Raw genomic sequence first — 26,751 nt, forward strand, 5'->3', positions numbered from 1 at the left:
TTCACCATATTCGTAGACTGTGAGCAAAACTGAGAATACTTTTGCATTGCTTTCATACAAAATGCATTCAGTGGCAACTTCTTCCAAAATTCATAAATCCCCCTCTCAGTAATTATTCACCACCAGTAAAATTCTGTACAATTACGGCAGTTTTTGCAGACATTTACACTACGTTCACACTGCAGGCTGAAGTGACTCAAATCCGATTTTTTCGCCCGTATGTGACCTGTATCCGATCTTTTATTGACAATATGAACGACACAGATCAAATCCGACCCAGGCCGTTTGGATATGTGGTCCTAATTCCGATTCCTATCCGATCTTTTCATATGCGACTTCAGTCTGAACCGCCAGGTCGCATTCATCCGACTTACACGTCATCAACCAGCCACAAATGTCACTATTCTGCGCTGAAGTAGGCGGCAGGTCTCTCAAAAAAAGTTACAACAACATGGCTTTGATGTTCCTTTGAACGGAGGTTGCAGTCACTACCCCGCAGAACGCCTGAGCCAAAACCCTTGCCCTCTTCCTTCTCAACCTCCTCCTTAACATCAGGCTATTGTGCATGTTCTGGCTCCGTCGCAACAACAACTGCATCATCGCCAGGTACTCCATGCTGGCTACTGTCATACACAGGAAACTTTAGGTTACTTCCGTAAACACTGGCCATGCTCACTGCGTGTGACGTCGTCGTATCCTGCAATGCGCATGCGGAACACTTTTAGGTCGCTTTTCGTTCATACTGAGGATCACATCCAAGTCGCATATATTTGTTAATGTGAACGACCTCACAAAAAAAATCGGATTTCACAAAAAAATCGGAATTGAGCATTAAGCCTTGCAGTGTAAACGTAGTGATAGATACCCTGTTCAAAAGTACCCTGTTGAACTGGTTTCAGTTCAAAAGTTAACAAAATTTAAATCACTGCAATCACTGGAGAAGTGATCACGGCGCATTGTAACTGTATGGCTGGGTAAGAATTCTGTCACAACCTTCATGACGCAAAAAAAAGTACCATAAAATAGTGGCACGTAGCAAGAAAAGTACTTGGAAAACACTAAGGACGTAGCTATACGAACCTTTCACGAAGTGATCACTGCAAACTCGAGCATGCTTCGACTCTGCTCCCTTCGATTTCAGTGAGAGGTTCAAAAGCCACCTTTCTCAACGTCTTTTTGTGAAATCCCATGTTCGTTCACCTTTTTTTTTTTTTTTTATTAGTTCACAGGGAACCCTGAAGAAACTTTTATCAGTTTCACGGTTTGATCGATTCGAACGACCTAAAACAATGCAAGCGTAAGGCATTTTTCATGCGAGCAATGCACCTTCTCCGTACAAACACTTTGTCAGCTGAGCTTTGGTAGACCACCAAGTAAAGTTTTGAATAACTAATGAGGCGGATGTGACGTCACGTGAAACCCAGCAATAGTGAGGATTTTTAGGCAAACCAACAGGTACTATAGAGTATTCTGACTCAAGATATCTGATTGATATGTATATGCATATCCAGTAGTAGTACTGTAATTTGACATAGTGTCTTGGCTCACTACTGTAGGACACAGCGGTTACCTCCCACAGGGGGAAGGGGAGGAATATTTACGCCTCAATAGGAGGATGCAATAGTTGATGAACTATATGAAAGACTTTCAGCAGAGAGGCAGAATTTACCAGTATTTATGATTGTATGGGACAATGTGGCCTTTCATCACTCCTGCCAAGTCACAGGCTGGTTTACAGCTCATCCCAGGATGATGTCATTATTCCTGCCACCATACTCTCCTTTCCTCAAAGCCACTGAATTTTTTTTCTGCATACAGATGGAAGGTTTATGACCACTGCCCACATGACCAGATGTCCCTTTTAGGTCCAGTGGCTGCTGGTTGTATGGACATACAGTTAGGTCCATAAATATTTGGACAGAGACAACATTTTTCTAATTTTGGTTCTGTACATTACCACAATGAATTTTGAACAAAACAATTCAGATGCAGTTGAAGTTCAGACTTTCAGCTTTAATTCAGTGGGTTGAACAAAATGATTGCATAAAAATGTGAGGAACTAAAGCATTTTTTAAACACAATCCCTTCATTTTAGGGGCTCAAAAGTAATTGGACAAATTAAATAATTGTAAATAAAATGTTCATTTCTGGGGGCGGCACGGTGGTGTAGTGGTTAGCGCTGTCGCCTCACAGCAAGAAGGTCCGGGTTCGAGCCCCGTGGCCGGCGAGGGCCTTTCTGTGCGGAGTTTGCATGTTCTCCCCATGTCCGCGTGGGTTTCCTCCGGGTGCTCCGGTTTCCCCCACAGTCCAAAGACATGCAGGTTAGGTTAACTGGTGACTCTAAATTGACCGTAGGTGTGAATGGTTGTCTGTGTCTATGTGTCAGCCCTGTGATGACCTGGCGACTTGTCCAGGGTGTACCCCGCCTTTCACCCGTAGTCAGCTGGGATAGGCTTCAGCTTGCCTGCGACCCTGTAGAAAAGGATAAAGCGTTTAGAGATGATGAGATGAGATGTTCATTTCTAATACTTGGTTGAAAACCCTGTGTTGGCAATGACTGCCTGAAGTCTTGAACTCCTGGACATCACCAGACGCTGTTTTTCTTCCTTTTTAATGCTCTGCCAGGCCTTTACTGCAGCAGTTTTCAGTTGCTGTTTGTTTGTCGGCCTTTCTGTCTGAAGTTTAGTCTTTAACAAGTGAAATGCATACTCAATTGGGTTGAGATCAGGTGACTGACTTGGCCATTCAAGAATATTCCACTTCTTTGCTTTAATAAACTCCTGGGTTGCTTTGGCTTTATGTTTTGGGTCATTGTCCATCTGTATTATGAAATGCCGACCAATCAGTTTGGCTGGATTTGAGCACACAGTACGTCTCTGAATACCTCAGAATTCATCCGGCTGCTTCTGTCCTGTGTCACATCATCAATAAACACGAGTGACCCAGTGCCACTGGCAGCCATGCATGCCCAAGCCATCACACTGCCTCCGCCGTGTTTTACAGATGATGTGGTATGCTTTGGATCATGAGCTGTACCACGCCTTCGCCATACTTTTTTCTTTCCATCATTCTGGTAGAGGTTGATCTTGGTTTCATCTGTCCAAAGAATGTTCTTCCAGAACTGTGCTGGCTTTTTTAGATGTTTTTTAGCAAAGTCCAATCTAGCCTTTTTATTCTTGAGGCTTATGAGTGGCTTGCACCGTGCAGTGAACCCTCTGTATTTACTTTCATGCAGTCTTCTCTTTATGGTAGATTTGGATATTGATACGCCTACCTCCTGGAGAGTGTTGTTCACTTGGTTGGATGTTGTGAAGGGGTTTCTCTTCACCATAGAAATTATTCTGCGATCATCCACCACTGTTGTCTTCTGTGGGCGTCCAGGTCTTTTTGCATTGATGAGTTCACCAGTGCTTTCTTTCTTTCTCAGGATGTACTAAACTGTAGATTTTGCCACTCCTAATATTGTAGCAATTTCTCGGATGGGTTTTTTCTGTTTTCGCAGCTTAAGGATGGCTTGTTTCACCTGCATGGAGAGCTCCTTTGACCGCATGTTTTCTTCACAGCAAAATCTTCCAAATGCAAGCACCACACCTCAAATCAACTCCAGGCCTTTTATCTGCTTAATTGAGAATGACATAACGAAGGAATTGCCCACACCTGCCCATGAAATAGCCTTTGAGTCAATTGTCCAATTACTTTTGGTCCCTTTAAAAACAGGGTGGCACATGTTAAGGAGCTGAAACTCCTAAACCCTTCATCCAATTTTAATGTGGATACCCTCAAATGAAAGCTGAAAGTCTGGACTTTATGTCCATGTCCATTATATAACTATAACTTGAATATGTTTCAGTAAACAGGCAAAAAAACTAAATTTCTGTCACTGTCCAAATATATATGGACCTAACTGTAACCGTGGAGAACATCCAGGGCTGGATAAGGCACTCTTAAGAGATTTTTTTTTTCCTCAGTGTATGGCAGGAGAGAGCATTCGATGTGATGTTGATTAAAATGTATGGCCAAATGCAGAGGACAGGATTGATTTAGACCAGGCCAACAGTATACTTCTGAGACACTGATGGACAATATACATGCAAATTACCGTGCACAGTGAAAGCTTGCTATTTGGCATTTTTGGTATTGAATGTAATGTATTTTCAGTAATTGATGGTAATGTATTTTTCTTTTACAGTATTGCACATATACAGTGTCTTGCAAATGTACTCATCCCCCTTTTTGTTTGTCCTGTTTTGTCACATAAGATGGAATTAAAATGGATTTTTTGGGGGTTAGCACCATTTGATTTACACAACAAATGATTGTTTAAAGTTTAAAGGTTAAAATTGTTGTTTTATTGTGACACAAACAATAATTAAGATGAAAAAACAGAAATCTGGAGTGTGCATAGGTATTCACCCCCCAAAGTCAATACTTTGAAGGGCCACCTTTTGCTGCAATTACAGCTACAAGTCTGTTGGGGTATGGCTCTATTAGCTTAGCACATCTAGCCACTGGGATTTTTTTTGCCCATTCCTCAAGGTAAAAATGCTCCAACTCCTTCAAGTTAGATGGGTTGCGTTGTACAGCAATTTTCAAGTTATGCCACAGATTCTCAATTGGATTGAGGTCTGGGCTTTGATTAGGCCATTCCAAGACATTTAAATGTTTCCCTTTAAACCACTCCAGTGTAGCTTTAGCAGTGTGTTTAGGGTCATTGTCCTGCTGAAACATGAACCTCCGTCCCAGTCTCAAACCTCTGGCTGACTCAAACAGGTTTTCCTCCAGACTTGTCCTGCATTTAGTGCCATCCATCTTTCCTTCAGTCCTGAACAGCTTTTCTGTCCCTGCAGATGAAAAATATCCCCACAACATGATGCTGCCACCACCATACTTCACTGTAGGATTGGGTTTCTCAGGGTGTTGGGTTTGTGCCACACATGGCATTTCCCATGATGGCCAAAAAAATCAATTTTAGCCTCACTTGACCAGAGAATCTTCTTCCATGTGTTTGGGGAGTCTGCCACATGCTGTTGGGCAAACTCCAAATGTGTTTTCTTAAGCAATGCCTTTTTTTCTAGCCACTCTTCCATAAACCCCCACTCTGTGGAGTGTACGGCTTAAAGTGGTCCTATGGACGGATACTCCCATCTCCACTGTGGATCTTTGCAGCTCCTTCAGTGTTATCTTTGGTGTCTTTGTTGCATCTCTGATTAATGCCCTCCTTGCCTGGTCTGTGAGTTTTGGTGGGCGGCCTTCTCTTGTCAGGTTTGTAGTGGTGCCATATTCTTTCCATTTTGCTGTAATGGATTTAACGGTGCTCCCTGGGATATTCAAAGTTTGGGATATTTTTTATGACCCAACTCTGATGCATACTTCTTCACATCTTTGCCTCTGACCTGTTTGGAGGCTCCTTGGTTCTCATGTTGCTTGATTAGCAGTGTAACAGAGTCCGGGTCCTTCCAGAACAGGTTGATTTATACAGACATCATGTGACAGATCATGTGACACTTTGATTGCACACAGATGGATCTTAATCAAGTAATTATGTGAGTTATGAAGTGAATTGGTTGGACCAGCTCTTATTTAGGGGTTTCATAGGAAAGGGGGTGAATACCTATGCACACTCCAGATTTCTGTTTTTTCATCTTAATTATTGTTTCTGTCACAATAAAACAACAATTTACACCTTTAAAGTTGTAGGCATGTTGTGTAAATCGAATGGTGCTAACCCTCCAAAAATCCATTTTAATTCCAGCTTGTAATGCAACAAAACAGGACAGACACCAAGGGGGATGAATACTTTTGCAAGACACTGTAGCTCAGTTTCAGATTTACTGTATTTGGTGTTACAATACTTATTGTAAGAGGTGTCATACTTTTTTTTTTATTTTATTTTGCAGTGCAACAATTATGTAAAAATGTAGGATACAGCAACACACAGTATATATGCATTTTGCAGTGCTTCAGGTTGTTTGTGGTTTTTCATTCATTGTACTTTGAGGGAAAAGTAGTCTTATAGGAGAGAGCATGTACTATAGTTATGGCAGCATGAGTCACTTTTGGGTGAAGTATGAAGTGTTTTGGTGGTTTCAGTGCATTTTGTTAACTGACATGCTCAGGTGCATGTTTGTAAAGCACACTGTGTGAAGAATTTTGAAAAAGTGGACATGATATTGAGACAATGTGAAAATGACTGTTAAAAAAAAACTCAAATAGAATTTCATTGTCTTCATCTGCAGCTCTTGAAACAGAACAGGTCAATCTGTCCTGGACGTCCAGACACTGCGACACTTTTGTGATTATAATAAAGCAAGTCCAGTCAAGGAAATCCCTATTATGTACATTTTTGCAGGGAGCTATAATGATTGATCCTAGGATATCAATCATTGTTGATTATTGGAGGGCAAAATATTGCCTGCTTTATATACCTAAAGCCTAGGTCACAACCGGACGTACGATTTTTTGGCCGTGCGATTTTTGGTGTTTCCCAAATCGCTGCATTTTTTTTTTGTTCGTGGAGAAAGACGCACGTTGGCCGTAAGTTTGTCTTGCAACCTGAAAAAAATGTAAGCGCCCGTAGAGTTTGTTTGACATGACAAAGAACCTCTGCGGCGGGTCTGCGGCCAGTCTACAGCTCGAAAATCAGCACGTCACACGCACGCCCTCCGTGCGTTTCACGCGCGCCCTCCATGCGTTTCTTGCGTTTTTTGCACGTAGACCGGCCATAGGAGCACGTACGGCCAGTTGTGACCTAGGCTTTATATGTTCTCTTATATGTTGTATTTATGTGTTTATATGAATGGTATTTCCTTGATATGGAAACTCATAGCATTGCACTTCTTCAGTCATCTGTCTCCTAATGTTGCGCTGTACACTGATACTGGACTACAGGTATTTGCAGGGTGGAGTACACGCCCCCATACACATCAACATAGCTGTCATGGAAAGAGTCAGTAACTTCAGGTTCCTCAGTGTACACATCACACTGAGACGATCATTAGGCCTGCCTGTCAGAGAGACTCGATTTCCTGTGGAAGCTCAACAAGTTTGGACTGTTTCCTTAACATCTTCACCAACTTCTGCCACTTTACCATAGAGAGCATCCTGACTGGTTGCATCACTATATGGTATGGCGGTTGCTCCACCCAGAAACCACAAGGCTCTCCAGAAAGCAGTGAGAACAGCAGAACTCATCATAGGCAACAGACTCCTAGTTATACGGGACATCAACGAGACACAGTGCCTGAAGAAAGCTCACAAAATCAACTTTTTTTTTCCCCAGATTGACATCTGAATAATGGTATAGTAGTATCCAGTCATGGATAGTTTCTACCTGCAGGCTGTCAGGTTCCTAAATAGCCTGTATAGTGCTGCTTGAAAGTTTGTGAACCCTTTAGAGTTTTCTATATTTCTGCATAAATATGACCTAAAACACGTAGTGGATGTTCATTATGTCTAACTATTACAAATATTTTAAGTTCGTTTCTTAGACAAGTATATTTTTTTAAGTTTGTTACCTTGTTAACAGTTTCGGCGAGAATCTCCCGCCTTCTTCAGAAACAGTCACCAGATGTCGAGTGGTGACGTGCCTTATCAGCTGATGTTGCGTGCAGGAGGCGTGAACGTCCCGCCCAATTTGACAGGTAGTCCACGCCTCCTGCTGTCAGGTCGCTCCTCCAGGACGGCGCTCCAGGTGTGCGACAGTGCATACGCTCCCTCGTCCCGGTTCATCGTCCTCTGCGCCCGCTTGCTGTCAGCGACCTGACAGCAGGAGGCGTGGACTACCTGTCAAATTGGGCGGGACGTTCACGCCTCCTGCACGCAACATCAGCTGATAAGGCACGTCACCACTCGACATCTGGTGACTGTTTCTGAAGAAGGCGGGAGATTCTCGCCGAAACTGTTAACAAGGTAACAAACTTAAAAAATATACTTGTCTAAGAAACGAACTTAAAATATTTGTAATAGTTAGACATAATGAACATCCACTACGTATTAAAAATAAGTTATGGAGAAGATTGTGCCAAAGAGGTACGCTACCTGGAAAAGCTAGGAAAAAAATTGGCGCGACAAAGAAACCATCTCCGCTTCAATCTCCGCTGCCGAGACGAAGGCGTCATTCCAGCAAGCCTCTACATAAAAAATCCGATACCAACAAGAAACGCGGAAAGGACCATCGAAAGAGCGCGAATGACTCTGGTAAGAGAAAGAATCAGATGCACGACTAACAAAATCAACAATTTAAACACAGAAATAGCACAAAGAAAACAAGAATTCAAACGCCGGTTCAAATTCAGCAGTGACATGGAAAAAAATATGGAAGAACATCTGAATGCAATACAAGAACAAGAGTTTTCAAAAACAAAAACACGCCATATTAAAAAACTGAACAGACTTATCAATAAGAAACAAAATAAATGCAAGGACAAGCAAACAAACGAAAACTGGATTTGCAACCTGTCTAAACACACACTAACAACAGCAGAACGCACTATACTCTCACGGGGACTAAACTATGCCATCACACCAAATAAAATCCCGCATGAAGAATTCGTATTAGCCACGGAACTAGCGTGCAACATGATACAGGACCAAGGACAGAAGGCCGCATTAAGGAATGAAATAGCAGGCATCCTCACCTCAGCTAAACCGCCACCCAGAAACATAACCAAACAGGAAATGGAAGCCATCAGAACACTCACAAAGAACAAGAAAATAACAATATTACCGGCTGATAAAGGGAGGACCACGGTTATCCTGGACACTAATCAATATGAAAAACAAATGAATGAAATGCTCACGGACCCAAACACATATGAAGTATTAAAAAAAGACCCGACGGAGGAAAAGAAAAGAAGACTAAAGCTATTACTCAAACCGTTACTGGATGACAACAAAATCGATAAACAAACATACAACCACCTCATCCCCACAGCAAACATCACCCCCCGGATATACGGCACACCGAAAATTCATAAACCCGGAGCACCACTAAGACCCATAGTAGACAGTATAGGATCAGTTACTTACAACCTTTCCAAGACGTTGGCAGACATAATCAAACCACTCCTCGGACTCACGGAATACCACTGCAAAAACTCAAAACAACTGGCGAAAGAATTAAAGGAAATCAAGATAAAAAAGGATGAAATGTTTGTATCGCATGACGTCATATCCCTCTTTACAAAAACACTGGTCACAAACACTCTCAACATAGTAGAAAACCGGTTAAAAGCAGACAGAACCCTGAAAAAACGCACAAAACTTACAGTACAGGATATAACAAAACTATTACATTTCATTTCCACTTCCACATTTTTCCAATTTAGAGGCATAATCTATAGACAAAAAGAGGGATTTGCAATGGGGGACCCGCTATCTGCCACTCTATGTAACTTTTTTATGGAGGATCTGGAAACCCGAGCCATAGAAACAGCACCGGATGACTGCAAACCTATCTTCTGGAAAAGATACGTTGATGACATTCTTGAAATAACCAAAACAGGCCACACACAACAACTCACGGATCATTTAAACTCCATAGACAAGACAGGCAACATCAAATTCACACACGAAGAGGAAACGGACAAGACAATAGCTTTTTTGGACTTAAAAATACACCACACAGAAGAAGGGAACATTAGAATTACAACATACAGAAAACCTACACACACCGACCAATATCTTCTCTGGACATCTGAACATCCCATCGCACACAAAATGTCAGTAATCAGAACACTATACGACCGAACACAGAACATCACGGAGGAGAAAGACAGACAGGAGGAGGAACAACACATCCAACAGGCATTAAAAAACTGCCAATATCCACCGTGGGCAATTCGGAAAGGGAAATTACAGACACAAATAAAAGAAAATAAACAAACAAGAAAAAACACCGAAAAAACAAACCGAGGCTTTGTCACACTACCATACATAAAAGGAGTCACAGAACGCATCCAACGATCCATGAGGAAATACCACATCAACACCCCGGTCAAACCATACAAGAACCTCCGACAGCTGCTAGTTCACCCCAAAGACAAAATACAACTGGACAATAAATGCAACGTCATCTATGAAATCCCTTGCCGTTCATGTAATAAAGTCTATATTGGTGAAACGGGCAGATGCTTCCATACTCGAAGGAAAGAACACCAATTAGAATGTGAAAAAGAAACAACAAGAAGACTCACAAGATCCGAAAAAGAAAAAGCACACCAAGAAAACCTAAAATCAGCCATTTCAGACCACTGCAAACGGCAAAATCACATAATGAATTGGGAAGAGGCCAGAGTCATTCGCGCTGAAGAAAATAGATTCCAGCGTTGGATTTTAGAGGCAGTGGAGATACGCAAGCGGGCGCAGAGGACGATGAACCGGGACGAGGGAGCGTATGCACTGTCGCACACCTGGAGCGCCGTCCTGGAGGAGCGACCTCACAGCAGGAGGCGTGGACTACCTGTCAAATTGGGCGGGACGTTCACGCCTCCTGCACGCAACATCAGCTGATAAGGCACGTCACCACTCGACATCTGGTGACTGTTTCTGAAGAAGGCGGGAGATTCTCGCCGAAACTGTTAACAAGGTAACAAACTTAAAAAATATACTTGTCTAAGAAACGAACTTAAAATATATGACCTAAAACAACATCAGATTTTCACACAAGTCCTAAAAGTAGATAAAGAGAACCCAGTTAAACAAATGAGACAAAAATATTATACTTGGTCATTTATTTATTGAGGAAAATGATCCAATATTACATATCTGTGAGTGGCAAAAGTATGTGAACCTCTAGGATTAGCAGTTAATTTGAAGGTGAAATTAGAGTCAGGTGTTTTCAGTCAATGGGATGACAATCAGGTGTGAGTGGGCACCCTGTTTTATTTAAAGAACAGGGATCTATCAAAGTCTGATCTTCACAACACATGTTTGTGGAAGTGTATCATGGCACGAACAAAGGAGATTTCTGAGGACATCAGAAAAAGTGTTGTTGATGCTCATCAGGCTGGAAAAGGTTACAAAACCATCTCTAAAGAGTTTGGACTCACCAATCCACAGTCAGACAGATTGTGTACAAATGGAGGAAATTCAAGACCATTGTTACCCTCCCCAGGAGTGGTCGACCAACAAAGATCACTCCAAGAGCAAGGCGTGTAATAGTTGGCAAGGTCACAAAGGACCCCAGGATAACTTCTAAGCAACTGAAGACCTCTCTCACATTGGCTAATGTTAATGTTCATGCGTCCACCATCAGGAGAACACTGAACGACAATGGTGTGTATGGCAGGGTTGCAAGGAGAAAGCCACTGCTCTCCAAAAAGAACATTGCTGGTGAACCAACCGAGGATGGAATAAAAACTCTACTCGAAAACAAAACCCCAAAAAATAAAAAAAGCAACAAAATATGGAATAAATGTATTTGATGGTAAGAATGTATCTTTTTCAAGAATTATTATTATATAATTTTTCACAAATTGCTACTGTCATTTTGCCAGTTTGTTTACATTCTAAGCACAAATGATTTTGTCGGATATTTTGTATAAAGTTTTTATTTATCGAATTTGCAAAAAATAAAAATGCTCTGTTTCTCAAAATCTAGTGAACGTGGATAGAATAAAACAGTTATTCCACGAAATCGAGTCGTACATGGCTTATAGCCAACTCGGCACTACACGCCTCGTTGGCTGTCAGCTCTTGTACGACTCGATTTCGTGGAATAACTGTTAAATATATATTTACCTCCTCAAAACAGCAAAACGTGTAGTCCTTACTATAGATTTAATAAGTTAATATGTCTGAATGTTGCCTGATCTAAAGTAAATACTTGCACGTGCTGCATAACTCGTTTAAAGATAAGAGGTGCTACTTTGTTTACGGTTCATACTGGGAGGCCTGAGTTCCTAAGTAGGAATTCCGAGTTAAGGGGCATTTTCTTTGGTTTTTCCTAGTCAGAGGTTTGAAATTACAAGTTACGTCCTTTAGTCACGCGCAGCATAAGTGGTACCAGGTGATGAATGATACCTTTTCTTTCCTCCTTTGACAGAAATGCTCTTGTGGAAGGATACATCCAGCACTTTCTTTATACCTTCCGCTATTTCTGTACTCCTGAGGAATTCCTCCAGTTTCTAATGGACAAATTTAACAGCTGTGTAGCGTAAGCATGATGACTTATCAGTACCATTTATTTTGAGAGCTGTTTTCTAATAGTTAATTACTAACATTCGCTGTCCTGCTTTGTGTTATAAAATATCCATACAGAGCAAACAAGGACTTCTCTACTGACAGTGCTAAGGTGTATCATCGCACTCTGGACCTGTTAGAGTGTTGGCTAGAAGACAGCCGATCAGTGGATTTTACCTCCAACTCCCGCCTTCAGTTGACCCTTGACACCTTCCTCACGTCTGAGGTAATTCAAGACTGTATTAATCATCTGTTGCTGAATCTCAACAACCTTTCATGTATTTCATGATGTTTGCTAGTCTTCTGTCTGTAGCCTATAATAAACACAAAGTTGTGTGAGGATTACAGTACCAATGCACCTGCTGTTGTGTTGTGGCTCCAGGTGGCGCCAGTGGACAGTCGTGGAGAACATCTACTCACAATGCTACAAAACAGTCCGAAAAAGAGGCGGGGCTATGGGGTGTCGATTTGTGGGGAGAGTCCAATCGATGGTTCGGAGGATCTTGATGTCCAATCAGTTCAGTCCTTTTGCAGGAAAACGTCTGCTGATGATGCAGCAAGGAAGGTCAGCATAATGGATCTGGCCTCATTTTGAAAAGCTCAGAATAGTGCTGTCCTGTAAATCGAACTATTCTATCCACATTCACTGGATATGAGCAACCACATGCTCTGATTGGCTACTCTACTATTAGGCTATCGGCTCATATCCCGTGAGTAGAGAAAAACTAAATGGCGGAGCGTGTTGCCGAACCAACCGAGGACGAAATAAAAACTCTACTCAAAAACAAAACCCCAAAAAATACAAAAAAAGCAACAAAATATGGAATAAAAGTATTTGATGGTAAGAATGTATCTCTTTTTATTTTTCAAGAATTATTATTGTAGCATTTTTCAGAAATTGCAACTGTCATTTCACCAGTTTGTTTACATTCTAAGAGGAAATGATTTTATCAGATGTGTTACTAGAGCACTAGATCTGTAGATTCTATGCAATGGCTTTACTAAGGCTGCCACGATTCACCGATGCATCGATATATCACGATTTCTGCGGCATGATTCGTGTATTGTATCGTCCACAAGTATTGCGATACCTTACCCTAACTGGTCATTTCGTTCATGTTTGTTTTAAAATGATTTTCGTTGAAGAAACTCACATTTTTTACTTCTGTTCAGCTCCGAAGCGTCTTGCAATGGGGGCCGCCATTTTGGATCTCGCAAAATCACGCTCGCTTAAACAAGGATCTGTTGGAAGCGGACGTGAATATGCAAGATTTCATTTCTAAGCCGGCACCATCTATCATTTCTGCTTTACGGTTTTAAGGTAGTGTGGTGATAACTCGTTTGTGGCTAGTTAATCAGTAGTTATTTGACATATTTCACAAATCCTATCATATTTGCTAGAAAAGTGAAGGAGGATAAAATGCCCATAGCGAACGTGTTTTCTCAACTGCTGGTCATATAGTTACGGTTCAAAGGGCATCACTCAGCCCAGAAAATGTGAACATCCTGCTGCTTTTAAAAAAGAACATGTAATTTGTCTCTGTCAAACCAGCTAATAAAGGAAATTAGCATTTTCAACCATAATTTTCTTGTTTTTGTCTTTTTTTTTTTATTTTACCAAAATGTCAGATAATGTACAGTGTCTCGCGATATGTATCGTATCGTGATCACCGTATCGCGATATGTATCGTATTGTGACCCTACCCCGCAATGCCACCCTTAGGCTTTACTCCCAATATTTTTCTTTGTATTGTCCTTCCCTTTTCCACGCCAAGTGGTGCATCGGGGGCAGTGCCGATCTCCGTTTCACAGCCCTCGGCCTCTCGCCTATTACATAGCTAGGGTTACAGAGGGGGGCTAGTCCTCTGGTAACCACGAGAGTTTGACTCCCCACTCGCATCTGTATTGCAGCGTGCCTTGCCAGATGGTAGTAGGTACCATTTTTATGATGGTCTTTGGTATGACCCAACTGTGAATAGAACTCACGATCTCCCGATCGAGAGGCGGACACGCTACCACTAGGCCACTAGCCGGTTTTTCTTTGTATTACTAGCACTAGATTTGTGTTATTTCTTCTTGTGACTATTGCTAGTTATTACTGTTGCTGTGTTTGTGTGTTACACACAGTCTGTATAAAGTTTTTCTTTATCAAATTTGCTAAAAATGTTCTGTTTCTCAAAATCCAGTGAATGTGAATAGAATAAGTTATTCCACTCAATCCCGTCATACATGGCTTATAGCCAGTTCAGTGCTACGTGCCTCGTCAGCTGTCAGCTCATGTACGACTCGATTTCATGGAATAACTGTTAAATGTTAATCTAATTAGTTCCAGTGATAATTAGTTTTTTTTTCTTATGATTCCCCATTTGCTTTTTTTCCCCCATTTCCTCTTCATGCATATGTTTAATGTATATTATGTGCAATGGCTTTACTCCCAGTATTTGTCTTTGTATTACTAGCACGAGATCTGTATTATTTCTACTTGTGACTGTTGCTAATTATTACCACTGCTGTGTTTGTGTGTTATACACAGAGTTTTCAGTGGCGTGTATCCCGTGTGGTGGAGCCCCAGGTGAGCCAACCAAAGGAGAAAGTGTACTCAATCGCTTCAGCACTGCCCCGGCCCTGCTACAGTTCCCTGCTGAGCCAGCTGACCAACGTGTCTCTGAGGAATGAGGAAAAAGTGGCATTCAGTCAGACAGAGCACAGTCCTCTAAACACAGCACATCAGCTCACACTGCTTCAACAGGTACCAACACAGCAGGGAGCTCTCTTCTTTTTCACTCACTTGGCTCTCTGAGTTAGAGCAGCCTTAGGGGGCTTTTTAATTCTGCACAAGTAAAGAGAACTTTTGGTATCAGAAAACTGGAAATTGAATTTTTTTTTTCATAGAACCAGTACCAATGACTCCAACAGGGAATAATGGTGCATTGGGGCAAAACTGGCAACACTTTTTTTTTTTTTTTCTATGCAGTGCAACCGTATTTACATCGATAAACACGTATCTATAAAAACACAGAATGGTCACTTAGTCTGTCATCAAAGGTATATTTGTGCTATTTTATTTCTCAACATACCGTACATCATTTATCCAAATATGCAGTATGATCAAATAGAAATACCCTCCTTTTTCTGATCATACAGGGTGAAAACTTCACAAATGAACATTAATCATTAATTTCATTGCATCTGATATAGGTTGGTTAACCGAACAGAAACAGAAAAAAAGCAATGCAAGAAATTCTTCCATACCATACTGAACTTTATAATGGCATCATTGTGCACCAACATGATTTTTTTTTTTTCGTTACAATCTCACCTCACGTCACCAGGTCGAACATCGTCAGTTATCATAACAGATCTGTTGCCACAGCTTTCTATCCAGCATTGCTGCCTTAAGGCCCAGGATGTCTAGCCCAGAATCTTTCGTTACAATAACCTGTCCCATTTTCTCTGAAGTTGATTGGAAATAGAACCAGAGCTCGAAGGACTATGGGTTAGTTTGTGGCCAATTCATGTTTTTGAATGTGCAGTGAAAAGTGACTGTACAAGTAGCATTGTAGCCACATTGTTTATGCTGTAAAGCGTTTATGCATTTATATTTTTCTGCTCTTCGACAATGATGGTCAGTCCACTAAGAAATCATCTGCCTTGAGAAACAAAAAGGATTATTCAGGATGAATTCAGTTCCTCTGGTGTCTGTCTCACACATCTCTCCATGTTACAAATGGTCAATAAAATAAAGTAGCACAGTAATGCAGGCAATTGAATTTCTAACGTAAGTAGCCGTGAATAAAAATCATGCATCAGTGAAACCAAACCCGACCCAGTATATAGGCCATTCATCATCTTCAGACACAGTAACTCATCTCATCTCATTATCTCTAGCCGCTTTATCCTGCTCTACAGGGTCGCAGGCAAGCTGGAGCCTATCCCAGCTGACTACGGGCGAAAGGCGGGGTACACCCTGGACAAGTCGCCAGGTCATCACAGGGCTGACACATAGACACAGACAACCATTCACACTCACATTCACACCTACGGTCAATTTAGAGTCACCAGTTAACCTAACCTGCATGTCTTTGGACTGTGGGGGAAACCGGAGCACCCGGAGGAAACCCACGTGGACATGGGGAGAACATACAAACTCCGCACAGAAAGGCCCTCGCCGGCCACAGGGATCGAACCCGGACCTTCTTGCTGTGAGGCGACAGCGCTAACCACTACACCACCGTGCCGCCGACACAGTAACTAAGGACTGAAAATACTTTTGAACTTCTGTTAAACCTTTTACAAACTTTACTTCCCACAACATTTGGCTACACATTTGGGAGTCGTATTTCTCAGTTTCTGTGTAAGTTCAGATGCTGTGGTTTGCCTTTGGAGGGCAGTATGGGTAATTTGTACCTGACAAAGTACATAATTTGGACACTAGGTATTGAAGAGCATTTTGGGAATTTATAAGTGCACTAGATTTTCTCCACTGTAGTTATGGACGTAAAAACAAAATGAATACAGCCTTTTCCATGGAGGACATTGCTTTCTTTCTTTTCCCCTGGCTATTGATGATGCACTTGCCAATCTGAGCCACTAGATGGAGACAAGAGTTCTCTCTACTCATTTCCTCCATCTGTTTTGTCTATTTAGGAAATCTTCCAAGGCTGTCACCCTGTGCATTTCCTCAACTCCAGAGCACAGGGAGTGAAAGAAAAGGCAGTCAGCATCTCCAAGTGAGTCTGTACAGCCTGTGTTTCACACAGAAGGTTTTATAGTTTAATTTTTCAAAGTGAAGGGCCAAATGTGCTTTGCAAAATACTTCATAAAATACTGATTTGACCTGTTCTGTAAATGCTTAACCCTGAGGAAATTCCTGTCCTGTAACACGTTTAGGTTTGCTACAAAAACAATTACAGGCCAAGCCTGTTGCTTTTAGAGAAATACGATAGCGGCGACATGAAAACAAACATGTCCTTCAGCTTTATTAAAATAAAGCTGATACATATGTACAGTGGTGCTTGAAAGTTTGTGAACCCTTTAGAATTTTCTATATTTCTGCATAAATATGACCCAAAACATCATCAGATTTTCACACAAGTCCTAAAGTAGATAAAGAGAACCCAGTTAAACAAATGAGACAAAAAGTTATTATACTTGGTCATTTATTTATTGAGGAAAATGATCCAATATTACATATCTGTGAGTGGCAAAAGTATGTGAACCTTTGCTTTCAGTATCTGGTGTGACCCCCTTGTGCAGCAATAACTGCAAGTAAACGTTTCCGGTAACTGTTGATCAGTCCTGCACACCGGCTTGGAGGAATTTTAGCCCGTTCCTCCGTACAGAACAGCTTCAACTCTGGGATGTTGGTGGGTTTCCTCACATGAACTACTCGCTTCAGATCCTTCCACAACATTTCGATTAGATTAAGGTCAGGACTTTGACTTGGCCATTCCAAAACATTAACTTTATTCTTCTTTAACCATTCTTTGGTAGAACGACTTGTGTGCTTAGGGTCGTTGTCTTGCTGCATGACCCACCTTCTCTTGAGATTCAGTTCATGGACAGATGTCCTGACATTTTCCTTTAGAATTCACTGGTATAATTCAGAATTCATTGTTCCATCAATGATGACAAGCCGTCCTGACCCAGATGCAGCAAAACAGGCCCAACAGTTTCACAGATGGGATAAGGTTCTTATGCTGGAATGCAGTGTTTTCCTTTCTCCAAACATAACACTTCTCATTTAAACCAAAAAATTCTATTTTGGCCTCATCCATCCACAAAACATTTTTCCTCCATTTCCTCCATTTGTACACAATCTGTCTGACTGTGGATTGGTGGAGTCCAAACTCTTTAGAGATGGTTTTGTAACCTTTTCCAGCCTGATGAGCATCAACAACGCTTTTTTTTTAGGTCTTCAGAACTCTCCTTTGTTCGTGCCATGATACACTTCCACAAACATGTGTTGTGAAGATCAGACTTTGATAGATCCCTGTTCTTTAAATAAAACAGGGTGCCCACTCACACCTGATTGTCATCCCATTGATTGAAAACATCTAACTCTAATTTCACCTTCAAATTAACTGCTAATCCTAGAGGTTCACATACTTTTGCCACTCACAGATATGTAATATTGGATCATTTTCCTCAATAAATGAATGACCAAGTATAATATTTTTGTCTCATTTGTTTAACTGGATTCTCTTTATCTACTTTTAGGACTTGTGTGAAAATCTGATGATGTTTTAGGTCATATTTATGCAGAAATGTAGAAAGCTCGATAAACTTTCAAGCACCTGTGTGTGTGTGTGTGTGTGTGTGTGTGTGCGTGCGCGTGCGTGCAAGGGCACAAAAGTATTCATCAAACTTTGAATATCCCACGGAGCACCATTAAATCCATTATGGCAAAATGGAAAGAATATGTCACCACTACAAGCCTCATAAGAGAAGGCCACCCACCGAAACCCACAGACCTGGCAAGGAGGGCATTAATCAGAGATGCAACAAAGATAACACTGAAGGAGCTGCAAAGATCCACAGCGGAGATGGGAGTATCTGTCCATAGGACCACTTTAAGCTGTACACTCCACAGAGCAGGGCTTTATGGAAGAGTGACCAGAAAAAGGCCATTGCTTAAAGAAAAATAAGAAAACACGTTTGGAGTTTGCCCAACAGTATGTGGCATTGTGCATGGTGGTGGCAGCATCATGCTGTGGGGATATTTTTCATCTGCAGGGACAGGAAAGCTGGTCAGGACTGAAGGAAAGATGGATAGCACTAAATACAGGGCAATTCTGGAGGAAAACCTGTTTGAGTCAGCCAGAGGTTTGAGACTGGGACAAAGGTTCACGTTCCAGCAGGACAATGACCCTAAACATACTGCTAAAGCTACACTGGAGTGGTTTAAAGGGAAACATTTAAATGTCTTGGAATGGCCTAATCAAAGCCCAGACCTCAATCCAATTGAGAATCTGTGGCATAACTTGAAGTTTGCTGAACACAAATGCAGCCCATCTAACTTGAAGGAGTTGGAGCAGTTTTGCCTTGAGGAATGGGCAAAAATCCCAGTGGCTAGGGACATTAGGGACATACCCCAAGAGACTTGCAGCTGTAATTGCAGCAAAAGGTGGCTCTACAAAGTATTGACTTTGGGGGGGGGTTGAAAACCTATTCACACTCCAGATTTCTGTTTTTTCATCTTATTGTTTGTGTCACAATATTTTTTTTAATTGCACCTTTAAAGTTGTAGGCATGTTGTGTAAATCAAATGGTGCTAACCCCCAAAAATCCATTTTAATTCCAGCTTGTAATGAGACAAAACAGGACAAACACCAAGGGGGATGAATACTTTTTGCAAGACTTGTATATCTCAGACCTCTGTTGTACAGTGACCCTTATTTGTACCTTTTCAAAATCAGTGTCAAATTACGGCTCTACAACTGTAACTAGGAATAAAAAAAATCACAGCATGACAATCTGGCTTCATGAGCCTTGATGAGATTAATGAGGGGAAGGTTTGCTCTGGGGTTTGAACGAGTTGTTCATGGTTAGGGCAAGAAGGTAAAGAAAAAAGGACTGTTACTGGCAGTCGTACTGTATGTGGAGAAACGTGTGAGATCTGGATAAGAGCCAGTTGTGACATATGGACATGCGGTGAAGTGTGATGGAAAAATCCTGATCTGTCTGTTCCTATTTTGGCTGCATAGCTGTGTATTGGAGCCGCAGCTGTTCATTTCCGATATTACATTTGAAGTTAGTTAATGCTTTACTTTAAGATTCTCTTAACTGGCATTATTTAATATATTGGTTAACAAAGAGCCTTAATACACCATAACATTAACAAAATGATAGATAGATTTCTTAATTTTCTTTATTCATCCCAGATGGAAATTAAAATTACACTGTTTGATTTACTTACTGACTTATGAATTGTATACAATCCCGATTCCAAAAAAGTTGGGACAAAGTACAAATTGTAAATAAAAACGGAATGCAATGATGTGGAAGTTTCAAAATTCCATATTTTATTCAGAATAGAACATAGATGACATATCAAATGTTTAAACTGAAAAAATGTATCATTTAAAGAGAAAAATTAGGTGATTTTTTTTTTAAATTTCATGACAACACCACATCTCAAAAAAGTTGGGACAAGGCCATGTTTCCCACTGTGAGACATCCCCTTTTCTCTTTACAACAGTCTGTAAACGTCTGGGGACTGAGGAGACAAGTTGCTCAAGTTTACGGATAGGAATGTTAACCCATTCTTGTCTAATGTAGGATTCTAGTTGCTCAACTGTCTTAGGTCTTTTTTGTCGTATCTTCCGTTTTATGATGCGCCAAATGTTTTCTATGGGTGAAAGATCTGGACTGCAGGCTGGCCAGTTCAGTACCCGGACCCTTCTTCTACGCAGCCATGATGCTGTAATTGGTGCAGTATGTGGTTTGGCATTGTCATGTTGGAAAATGCAAGGTCTTCCCTGAAAGAGACGTCGTCTGGATGGGAGCATATGTTGCTCTAGAACCTGGATATACCTTTCAGCATTGATGGTGTCTTTCCAGATGTGTAAGCTGCCCATGCCACACGCACTAATGCAACCCCATACCATCAGAGATGCAGGCTTCTGAACTGAGCGCTGATAACAACTTGGGTCGTCCTTCTCCTCTTTAGTCCGAATGACACGGCGTCCCTGATTTCCATAAAGAACTTCAAATTTTGATTCGTCTGACCACAGAACAGTTTTCCACTTTGTCACAGTCCATTTTAAATGAGCCTTGGCCCAGAGAAGACGTCTGCGCTTCTGGATCATGTTTAGATACGGCTTCTTCTTTGAACTATAGAGTTTTAGCTGGCAACGGCGGATGGCACGATGAATTGTGTTCACAGATAATGTTCTCTGGAAATATTCCTGAGCCCATTTTGTGATTTCCAATACAGAAGCATGCCTGTATGTGATGCAGTGCCGTCTAAGGGCCTGAAGATCACGGGCACCCAGTATGGTTTTCCGGCCTTGACCCTTACGCACAGAGATTCTTCCAGATTCTCTGAATCTTTTGATGATATTATGCACTGTAGATGATGATATGTTCAAACTCTTTGCAATTTTACACTGTCGAACTCCTTTCTGATATTGCTCCACTATTTGTCGGCGCAGAATTAGGGGGATAGGTGATCCTCTTCCCATCTTTACTTCTGAGAGCCGCTGCCACTCCAAGATGCTCTTTTTATACCCAGTCATGTTAATGACCTATTGCCAATTGACCTAATGAGTTGCAATTTGGTCCTCCAGCTGTTCCTTTTTTTTTTTGTACCTTTAACTTTTCCAGCCTCTTATTGCCCCTGTCCCAACTTTTTTGAGATGTGTTGCTGTCATGAAATTTCAAATGAGCCAATATTTGGCATGAAATTTCAAAATGTCTCACTTTCAACATTTGATATGTTGTCTATGTTCTATTGTGAATACAATATCAGTTTTTGAGATTTGTAAATTATTGCATTCCGTTTTTATTTACAATTTGTACTTTGTCCCAACTTTTTTGGAATCGGGGTTGTAATTAACTTTTACTAAAAAGACAAATAAGCAACATCTGTATTAATCAGTGTTTTTATCATATAGAAAATGAAGTCCAAATTGAGGAATATGATCACCTTCATGAACATGCATGTCAGTTCATAGTTGACAAAATTAGGCTGAATCAGGAGTTCCAATATTAAACCTGGAGACTAAAGTTGCTAATTTATTTGGATTTTCGTCATGGTTTGAATTGATATTAGTGAATGTACGTATTTTGTATTTCTCTAAGCTTTAAACAAAGATCAGTAACCTCTGTTCATGTGTTAACTTTGTAACTTGATTACTATTCCTTATGATCTACTAAAACTGAAGTTCATGGTTTGTTGATGTTTCCAGCACTCGATTAAACATTTTAAATTGTGAAAAATCTGGAAACCATTTTTATGCTTAAAAAATTCTTATATTAAAAAAAGAATGGAATTTGTCATCAAAGAATAAGTTTGAAAATAATATAATGCATGCACATAACACTCACAACCCTATTTGTTATGAATAACATTTTATTGTATCATTCCTGAAAAGAAAGTTTAAGTAAACTAATTATCTCCTCTACTTTATGGTTAAAATTTTTTAGAGCACATTTAAGTTATTCCACGAAATCAAGTCATACATGAGCTGATAGCTGACGAGGCGTGTAGCGCCGAGTTGGCTCTACGCCATGTACGACAAGATTGAGTGGAATAACTGTGTTATTCTATCCACATTCACTGGACTTTGAGAAACAGAACATTTTTATTTTTTGCAAATTCAATAAATAAAAACTTTATACAAACCCCCCGACAAAATCATTTCCACTTAGAATGTAAAGAAACTGATGAAATGACAGTAGTAATTTGTGAAAAATGCGATAATAATAATTCTTGAAAAATAAAGATACTTTCATTCCATATTTTGTGGCTTTTTTGTGTGTTTGGGGGGGTGTTTTCAAGTAGAGTTTTTATTTTGTCCTCGGTTAGTTCAGCAACACACTCTGCCATTTTCTTTTCTTTTTTGGCAGTTGGCAAACCAACTTTAAGGTGTATTTCTGCCACCGACTGGGCTGGAGTGCGGAATAGCAAATATGGGGGGCGGGGGGGGCTAACTATATTCTTTTACTTAGCTATTTCTGTTTCTTTTAAATACTTGATAAAGTGATATATCTGACTTGATGCGCGCGGCACCATTTTGTTTTTGTCTACTCACGGTATATGAGCTGATATCCTAGTAAAGCCTTGGTCACAACCGGCCGTACGTGCTCCTACGGCCGGTCTACGTGCAAAAAACGCAAGAAACGCACAGAGGGCGCGCGTGAAATGTGCTGATTTTCAAGCCGTAGACTGGCCGCAGAGGTTCTTTGTCATGTCAAAAAAACTCTACGGGCGCTTATGTTTTTTTCAGGTTGCAAGACAAACTTACGGCCAACGCATGTCTTTCTCCATGAACAAAAAAAATCGCAGCGATTTGGGAAACGCCAAAAATCGCACGGCCAAAAAATCGTACGTCCGGTTGTGACCTAGGCTTAATAGAGGTGGCAGTCGGAGTGCACGATTGCTCATATCCAGTGAATGTGGATAGAATAATAACAGTTAGAATATGAAGTTATTTGCTAACACGTATTTGAATGTAAAAGACGTATAACTAAAATACTGTTTGATCATCTGCATTGTCTAGATGTTTATCATCTGATACCCCACCACTAGAGAGCAGTAGTTTGTTTGTGGGTGATGAGCCCGGGCGTGATGGGCCTCTACAGCACCTCTTGAAATATGCAGAAAGCATCAGTAACTGGGTCTCAGCTGAGATTGTCATCACAGACTCAGTGAAGGTAATGCTCTCATGATCTGTTAATGAGTATGCTTAGTTTGTGCGTCTGTGTTTTAGATCTAAAAATTAAATCGGATATTCACATTTATTACTCCGGTTTCCTAACACACCAGGTTGTGCTCGTGTGCTTCTTTAGAAAGGTTTGACCCAGATGCTGTGATCAAAAAGGAAGTTGTTTTTCTTCCTCCTCATGAAGTCTCCATCTCAACCCTGTTGTTTATCTTTCCTTTGGAACAGAGCTGAATTAATTTTTTAGCCATCACCTGCTGTGCTCTGTCTTCTTTTAGGTTCAGACAGCCTTGCTTGGCAAGTTTCTGTCTATTGCTAAGCACTGTTACGAGGCAAGAAACTTTGCTACAGCCATGCAGATTCTTGGAGGACTGGAGAACGTGATTGTCCGACAATTACCGGTAAAATTGGACAAAAATAACAATTTTGTTTTCACGTTCTCTCATTTTCAGGTTATAACATTGTTTGCAATATGAATACACTAGTTCATCTTCATATTCCAAAAGGTCTAACTGTAAATTCCATATATTTCATTATTTTTACGTTTTCTAAACATGCTATTAACATGTACAAAATGATCTCATCTCATCTCATTCATTATCTGTAGCCGCTTTATCCTTCTACAGGGTCGCAGGCAAGCTGGAGCCTATCCCAGCTGACTACAGGCGAAAGGCGGGGTACACCCTGGACAAGTCGCCAGGTCATCACAGGGCTGACACATAGACACAGACAACCATTCACACTCACATTCACACCTACGGTCAATTTAGAGTCACCAGTTAACCTAACCTGCATGTTTTTGGACTGTGGGGGAAACCGGAGCACCCGGAGGAAACCCACGCGGACACGGGGAGAACATGCAAACTCCGCACAGAAAGGCCCTCGCCGGCCCCGGGGCTCGAACCCGGACCTTCTTGCTGTGAGGCAACAGCGCTAACCACTACACCACCGTGCCGCCCCAAAATGATCTCATAACAGCAAAAAAATAAATACTTTCAGGTTTCGGAAACAATTTGTTCACCTGCACTTAGTAATTCTGTAACAGGAAGAAAAAACTCATCTCATTATCTGTAGCCGCTTTATCCTTCTACAGGGTTGCAGGCAAGCTGGAGCCTATCCCAGCTGACTACGGGCGAAAGGCGGGGTACACCCTGGACAAGTCGCCAGGTCATCACAGGGCTGACACATAGACACAGACAACCATTCACACTCACATTCACACCTACGGTCAATTTAGAGTCACCAGTTAACCTAACCTGCATGTCTTTGGACTGTGGGGGAAACCGGAGCACCCGGAGGAAACCCACGCGGACACGGGGAGAACATGCAAACTCCGCACAGAAAGGCCCTCGCCGGCCACGGGGCTTGAACCCGGACCTTCTTGCTGTGAGGCGACAGCGCTAACCACTACACCACCGTGCCGCCCCCGGAAGAAAAAACTCTCGATCTAAATAAGTGACTCAGTATTTTATATTTGTTTTGTTTAAGTGTGTCAATACAAGTAGCAAATTGGTTCGTTTGTGGCTTGGAGGTAAAGTGTTTATTGACCAAATCGTAAAGCAGCTTGTATAATTATACCACATTGTTTATTTGTAATCTGTCATATTATTTCTTGTCAGTTAGCCAGAAGCAGGGTTGACTGAAGATTATGAGCTGCTAATGAGTTAGCACAGTTGCACATAATTCTTTCTTCAAGCTGTCTCTGGTTTTATATAAAGATGAAAAACGTTAATAATCTTCCATAGAAAGGTTTTAAAACTTTTTACTGCACAAAAATTTTTGGACATACCCAAGCTTTCAACTCGTTGAAAGCTTGGGTATGTCCAAAAATTTTTGTGCAGTAAAAAGTTTTAAAACCTTTCTATGGAATTGATCGCTGTATAGATGAAATCTTCAACATGATTAATAATCTTATTATTGGGTTAAACTTCTGATGTCTTTTTTTTTTTTTTTTTTTTTTTTTTTTTTGGATTCCTTAAAATCCAGTAACGGCCGTAATCTAATTTAAGATACCGCAACATACTGTTGACTTATCAAAAATCTAGTAACTGGGGGGCGTCGTGGCTCAGGTGGTTAAGGCGCCATACCATGAATGCGGGCGACCCGGGTTCGATTCCGGCCCGAGGTCATTTCCCGATCCCTTCCCGTCTCTCTCCCGCTCATTTCCTGTCTCTACACTGTCCTATCCAATAAAGGTGCAAAAAGCCCAAAAAAATATCTTTAAAAAAAAAAATCTAGTAACTGCTGGAATCTGATAATGATTGGATTATTAGTCCACGTGTAAACACACTCACTCACTCACTCAAAGACTGCACAGTAAGGGAATTTATATTCTCCGTGGCATCACCGAATGGTTTTTCTCAGCTTGGTTCAACCTGGTTATTTTTTTATTGAACTGTATTATTGTTTGGATCCTGCTTGCACTTGCAGGCTTGGAAGCAGCTGTCAGCAAAGATGTCGGATGTTCTTGAGGAGATCAGGGCAGTTCAGGTAAGAGAGCTTTGAACTTTGATCCATAGCGTAGTAAGACTAAGCACGTACGCTGAAACAGCAAGATAGGGATTAACTGGATCAGGCTAACTTTCTGTGATGATCAAGGCCGATCTGCTTTGTGTCTTTGTTGCAGGTGTTTTTGAAGAGTGACAGTCTGTGTCTGATGGACGGAGAGAGGGGAAGGAGGCAGCCCACACTACCAGATGCACACATCCTGGCTATGCACATACAACAGCTGGAAATCGGTGCCTTCACTCTGACTAACAAAGCGTACAAGTGGCCCAAGTTACGGTCAGAAACTGTGGCATTATTCAGTTGTACAGATGTTTTATAGAGACACATTGATCTAGATCCCAAGTAACGTGTCCTAATGTATGTGCGCAATGGGATCAACTCCCTGTACAAAAAGTGGGCGTATTGTAGGTGCTTTACAATTACATCATATGCAGTGTAGGCACATTTTAGTTTTTGAAGTGTTCCTGATACATGATACTAAACCGGCCTGAGTTTCCCAAAAGCAACGTAGCACAAAGATCATCGTTAAAGGAGAACTGAAGGCAGTTTTTTTTTTATTATCAAAATTCTATTTCTCTCATTTTATTAAATATAGGAATGCATTTCTCACTGCTATAGCAAGTTATGAGTGTTTGAAATACGCTCTGTAATATATCAGTCCTTATGTCAAAGCAAT

General features: G+C 41.1%; 1 protein-coding gene across 1 annotated transcript in view; it reads left to right on the top strand.

Annotated features, from left to right (window-relative positions):
* Positions 1 to 26,751, top strand: part of LOC132888895 (kinase non-catalytic C-lobe domain-containing protein 1) — a 125,824-nt gene that overhangs the window by 78,246 nt on the left and 20,827 nt on the right. The window contains exons 21-29 of the mRNA XM_060924989.1: positions 12,044 to 12,154; positions 12,259 to 12,406; positions 12,563 to 12,745; positions 14,714 to 14,929; positions 16,828 to 16,910; positions 23,406 to 23,559; positions 23,846 to 23,968; positions 25,998 to 26,057; positions 26,194 to 26,351. Coding sequence (XP_060780972.1) covers positions 12,044 to 12,154; positions 12,259 to 12,406; positions 12,563 to 12,745; positions 14,714 to 14,929; positions 16,828 to 16,910; positions 23,406 to 23,559; positions 23,846 to 23,968; positions 25,998 to 26,057; positions 26,194 to 26,351 — 1,236 coding nt within the window. The remainder of the gene's footprint in view (positions 1 to 12,043; positions 12,155 to 12,258; positions 12,407 to 12,562; positions 12,746 to 14,713; positions 14,930 to 16,827; positions 16,911 to 23,405; positions 23,560 to 23,845; positions 23,969 to 25,997; positions 26,058 to 26,193; positions 26,352 to 26,751) is intronic.

Source organism: Neoarius graeffei, chromosome 7 (assembly GCF_027579695.1).
Source record: "Neoarius graeffei isolate fNeoGra1 chromosome 7, fNeoGra1.pri, whole genome shotgun sequence".
In the NCBI taxonomy this organism is placed as follows: domain Eukaryota; kingdom Metazoa; phylum Chordata; class Actinopteri; order Siluriformes; family Ariidae; genus Neoarius; species Neoarius graeffei.